This window comes from Acanthisitta chloris, unplaced genomic scaffold (assembly GCF_000695815.1).
Source record: "Acanthisitta chloris isolate BGI_N310 unplaced genomic scaffold, ASM69581v1 scaffold20923, whole genome shotgun sequence".
NCBI lineage: Eukaryota > Metazoa > Chordata > Aves > Passeriformes > Acanthisittidae > Acanthisitta > Acanthisitta chloris.
The window spans coordinates 17,806-23,118 of NW_008663505.1; the positions used below are offsets into that span (position 1 = coordinate 17,806).

General features: G+C 43.0%; 1 protein-coding gene across 1 annotated transcript; it reads right to left on the reverse strand.

Annotated features, from left to right (window-relative positions):
- Positions 1 to 932: 932 nt before the first annotated feature.
- TOPORS (topoisomerase I binding, arginine/serine-rich, E3 ubiquitin protein ligase) lies at positions 933 to 3,923 on the reverse strand. Its single transcript, XM_009071025.1, is given in 1 exon segment — positions 933 to 3,923. A coding segment is annotated over 1 exon segment (2,991 nt).
- Positions 3,924 to 5,313: the final 1,390 nt, after the last annotated feature.

Consider the following 5,313-nt stretch of genomic DNA (forward strand, 5'->3'; position numbering starts at 1 on the left):
CAGAACATGAGGTAGAACACACAGACTGCAACAAATTAAAAGAAATCTGAAAAAACTGTTTCACATCGGAATACTCAAACCTTAGAAGGGGCAGCACAGTTACACATGTTTTTCCCAAACACAGTTTGGGAAAACTCAAAACTGAACAAATCCCAAGCAATCTCATCAAAGTTATTCCAGCTTTCAGTGAAGGCTGGGACCAGGTGACCTCCAAAATTCCCTTCCAGTCTGGAGTACTCCTGATAGCATGAACATCCAGCGGTCTACACAGGTAAGACACCCAAAACGAAATGTTGTTTGCAAAACACATAGTACATATTTAAATACACTTAAGAAAAACAAGTCTTATTGCTTTATTCAGATTTTGACATAGCTTACATCAAAACTACTGCAAGTCCTTTGAGGATCTCTGCAGAAATCACAACTTTTCAGCAGAGATCAACTTAAAACAAAAAGATTGAAATGATGCTGGAATTCAGACTGAGGAACTTCCAATGAACAAAGCCATTTTTCTCTTCTTTAAGAAGAGCTATCCCCATAAGATGCATTTTCTGGCTTTTGGGTTGGGCTCCTTTTCTGTTGTTTGGTTTAAGCAAAACTTTGAAATACTCTGTGTATATATTTACATACTACAAGAATACAGGATGGCTTTATGAAATTACAACTTCCTAACAGTCTTCCAAAAAAACTTTTTAAGGTCACATACTAGCAATATTCTATCTTCTTTGACTTCAAAGTGCTTAAAAATTAAAAGGTTTTTAACACTTTATGAGACCAGTTGAACAACTTTTAACAAACCAGTTGAACAACTTTTAACAAACCAGTTTAACAACTTTTACCAAACAGAAATCCTATCCGGTGTTTTAGTTCTTAAGAAGAAAAAAGAGTAATTAAAACAAATTCACAATTTTAAGTGTTCCATGGAAAGACTGCTACATCTTTTCTTCTGGAAAATCAAACCATAAGGATCTGTTGACAAGACTCTTTGGCAGTCTTAGTATCAACGGTTGTCTCTCTGGAGACTTTAGGAAGGAAGTCCTGGGGGAAGGCAGATGACTGGAAGGCGCTGCTGGTGCTTCCTGAACATAGCTGGTTGCAGTTTCTGTATGAGAGATGTTACTGCTAGTATCCACTGTTGTAACACTCTGATCAGCTGCCATTCCTCAAAGTTTAACATCAGCATTTCTAATGTCACCATCTAAGTCTTCCCTCGTGGGAGGGATACTGTACTTTTGGTCTGTTCCTCCAGTTTCCTCACATTCTGTCCTTCCTAGAAAAGAAGATGGAGCCTGGTTTTCATTTCTCTGAGTTGTGCCTGTCCAAGTAATAATGCTGTCCCACTCGGTACTTTCTGGCTCCTTGCTACTATCACTATCAATTGTAATCACCACTGGAGAGGAATGTGCTGAGCTACTCATATGATGTTTCCGGTGTTTCTTCTTATGCTTTTTCTTCTTCTTTTTAAGATGCCGTGTTGTGTCTGTTGCTTTTCCTTCATAGACTATCTCCACACTTGGACTCCGCATCTTCTTTTTCCTTTTCTTATGCTTTGTCTCACTGCTTGCTCGATTGTCTGACAGACTATCTTCATTTTTGCAGCAGTCACTGAATTTTGAGGAAGTTTTCTTGGGGTTATTTTCTCTTTCTAGACTTGTGCTCCCCATGAATGCATTCTCCAGGTGGCGAGTTTTGTACTTCCTTTTTCCACCGGGTTTTTCACTTTTCATTCTGTCAGTTCCTCCAGAAGGAGTCCTTGACCTGTTGCTTGACCGACTCCTCGACCTGCATCTTTCATAACAGTAATAGTGTCTCTCATGGAGTCCCCTCTGGCTGTGCAGATCTGTCCTTTCAATAAATGATCGTATCCTGTATTCTGGACTAGCAGATTGCCTTGAGTAAAGAGTATCAGAATGGGTCCTCCTCCTGCAGGAGGATTCATAGGTGTTTCCAAACACCTTTCGACTACAGAAAGCAGAACCCCACTGGTGCCTGCTTTGGTAACTGTCTCTTACATAATAACGATCGCTATCTCTACTTCTTGATCTCCTTTTACTGTGGCCTTTGCTACGTGATCGTGATCTGCTTACTTCTCTGGATGGAGTGCTCTCGCCACTTAGAGAGCCTCTCTGCCATTTTAAGGAGGCTTTGTAGTCACGAGCCCTCGACCTTCTGCTGCTTCTTTTGCTCCTGTGTTTGCTACTATCTCTGCTTCTTGATCGTTTCCTTTTAAGTTGGCTTTTGCTACGGTGCTCCTTTCTAGACCGATGGCCATGACTGCCTCGACTGTTCCGTGAACAGGATCGTGAGCTTCTGGACTTTTCCTTTTTAGAAAATCTGTGATTCCAAGGGGAGCATACTGTGTCACTCCCTGGAGAGGGGCTCCAGCGCAAGTCCTGTGGAGGCAGATCTTTTGCCTTACATTTGTTTTTTTCACCCTCTTTTGACTCTGTCTTCTCGACTGCAGGAGATAAACAGCTTCTACAACTACCTACATCCTCCTTATAAGTGGGGGAATGTGGTGAGAAGCTCCTGCTTGGCTCACTATCACTCCAGCTGTGACACTGGACTGGTTGCTGTTTCTTGACATCCTCTCCTTTCTCTTCCCTGATGGACTCCTCCCTGATGGACTCCTCAGAGTCTGAGGACAGCTCAACCACTTCTGGTGTCCTCTCAGCTAATGGCTTAACATACCCAACAATGACACAATTGTCTGAGGAAGAGCCACTGTCATTTGAGTCAGCATTTGCCTGTAATTGAGTCTGCAGCTTAGTTCTTTGACTCCCTGTAGCAGAGCCCTCATTAGAACTTTCTGAGGACTCCAGAGGAGAAACTATGGTTGAACGAACCTCCTCTGAAATGGAATAGGAAGGCCCTGGAGTTTCATCATCCCAGGGAGCCTGACCAAGTCCAGGCATAGAGGAACTGTTACCTGGTCCTTGAGAATATGCCACATCTGGAGATATTGTAATAATTGATGAGTCTGAGTGGCTTCCTTCCTCATATGACGGTGCAGGACAATCATAGTTGGCATGTTGATCATATGCTTCTAAGTTAAAAGGACAGCGAGCAAAGCTGATGAATTCGTGTAGGAAGTGTTCAGTCCGATTCAACAAAAATGGCTTTATATCACTGGCAAAGGCCTGGCTTTCCAGATCATACCTAGTCACATTACTCATGATAATATGCTGTACAATATTAATCAAAGACCCATGGGCACCAAACAGGACTGTAAGCTCTCGCTTCAACCAGGGAACCAACCGGTGAAGGCATGCAGGATTGCGTCGAAAAAACTCTGCCGAAATGTCTCGATAGCGTCCACCATCCTGAATACTGCGAATACGCACACCTGTGCGGTACAGAGCTCTGCGGAAGTTGATCATGTCCTCCTCCTGAATCTGTCGTAGAGATCTGCCCTCTGCACTGGCCTGTCTCCTCGAGGCCAACCTCCTTATCATCTGCTGAATCTCTCTGTGTCTCTGTCGCACTGGTTCACTTGACAGCCCTTCAAACAACACCCCACTATCTGGAGGAGACAGCATCCTTTGGGAAGGGGATCTGCGAGTGCGGCGTTCCCTTGTTAAGGTAGTACGGTAACGAAATCTCCGGCCATCAGGGCTGGCAAAAGAGCTGTTTTCTAAAGGGCTGAGTATGTACTCCTTAAAGTCATCTTCAGCACGAATCGTATGGAAAATGGAAAAAAAGGGCTGCTTGCAGAGGGGGCATTCTGCTTTGTTTTTTGACCACTCTTGGACACAGCGGAAGCAGAACCTATGCAAGCAGCGATCTAGATATGCAACATTGTCAAATCTATCCAGGCAGATGGGGCACTTGGAGTCAGGAGACGCATCTGTTGGCAGCTTGCTGGTGCTGGCTTTTGGCGAAAAGTTGCAGCCCTCTGCAAACTCCTTATCTGCTGAAGTCATGTTCTAGAAAAGACAGAGACAAAAGAACATTGCTATCAGAGAGAGGCAAAAACCCTACTAGAAGCAGAAACCTGTAACAGTCATCTTTAGGCTTATAAAACCTAGCAGTAGCTCTGAGAGAACACTACATGAAGAGGCAGCATGATCCAACTACTCTGTTTGGCTTCTCTTCACAGTGAGATCTAACTCTCTAGTGCTGCAAGTTTTAAACAGCACTTGAACCATACTGACATATATGAAGGTAACAGGCAGAAGAGTCTTCTTTCCAACACTAAAATAACTGCTTTGATGTGGACATTAAGTTTATGATTAACATACTATCCTCTGAAACACAGCTCCAAAAGACTACCAAGTATTTATGAAAATATGAGAACAGTTGATGCTGTATTTTAAGAGAAAACAGTCAAAACACATAAATTGCAGCCAAACTAAATTATCCTTGTAAATTCTGCTGGACCTGTCCTGTTCCTCCACATTCTGTCCCTCTTTTGCTGGGCATTCATGCCGGATCACACACATGTTGGAGTAGACAGCCTCCAGGGATGTGTTCCAGACAAAATTAGTCTTTGTGTTTTATCACTGAAGCAGAAACAAACAGATGTCATTCCCACACCCAGGTACACATTGGCTTTATACCTAGTCAGTCTGTTGTGCTGGTTTTGGCTGAGGTAATGATAAGGAGAAGAAAGCCCTAAAGGGCTGGGGAATACCTGACTAGTGGACAAAGGGAAGAAAGCTCTGAAGGGCCAGGGAGTGCTCGATGAGTGAATAAAGGGGAAGTATGCCCTAAAGGCATGCTACATGCTGGCTGAGGAGGGGGAGATAGCAATGATTTTTATAGAACTAATTGTAATAATATTGACCACCCATCTCTGGAAGGAATGTATAAAAAACCATGAAGTTTTGTCCCCGGTTGCACAAATTTGGTGGAACGATCCCCCTTGTGCCCAGCGCTGAATAAACAAATACCTGCTACTCAAAGATACAAGTCTGTGAGTAGTTTCTTTTACAGCTTTTCTCGGCATCAGTAAAGTTAATTTTCTTCAGAGTGACTCTATGGGGCTGTGTTTTGGATCTGTGCTGAACAAAGTAACGATAATATAGAGACGTTTTTGTTATGGATGAGCAATATGTCACGGTCTTTTCTGCTTTTCAAACTGCCACGCTGGTGAGAAAGTTGGGGGTGCATGGAACATCAGGAGACACAGACAGGACAGGCTGGAGTTGAACCATGAAAGCTATCAAGCATAGTTATCAATAAACCCACCTATTTTAAAATTGGTTTAGATACAGATGTTATCGTAAAGCATTACAATTCAGTGAGTGATATATGGTCCCCTGATTCGTGACAATATGAAGCAGCGTTGGAATCTATATGAATATCTACCTT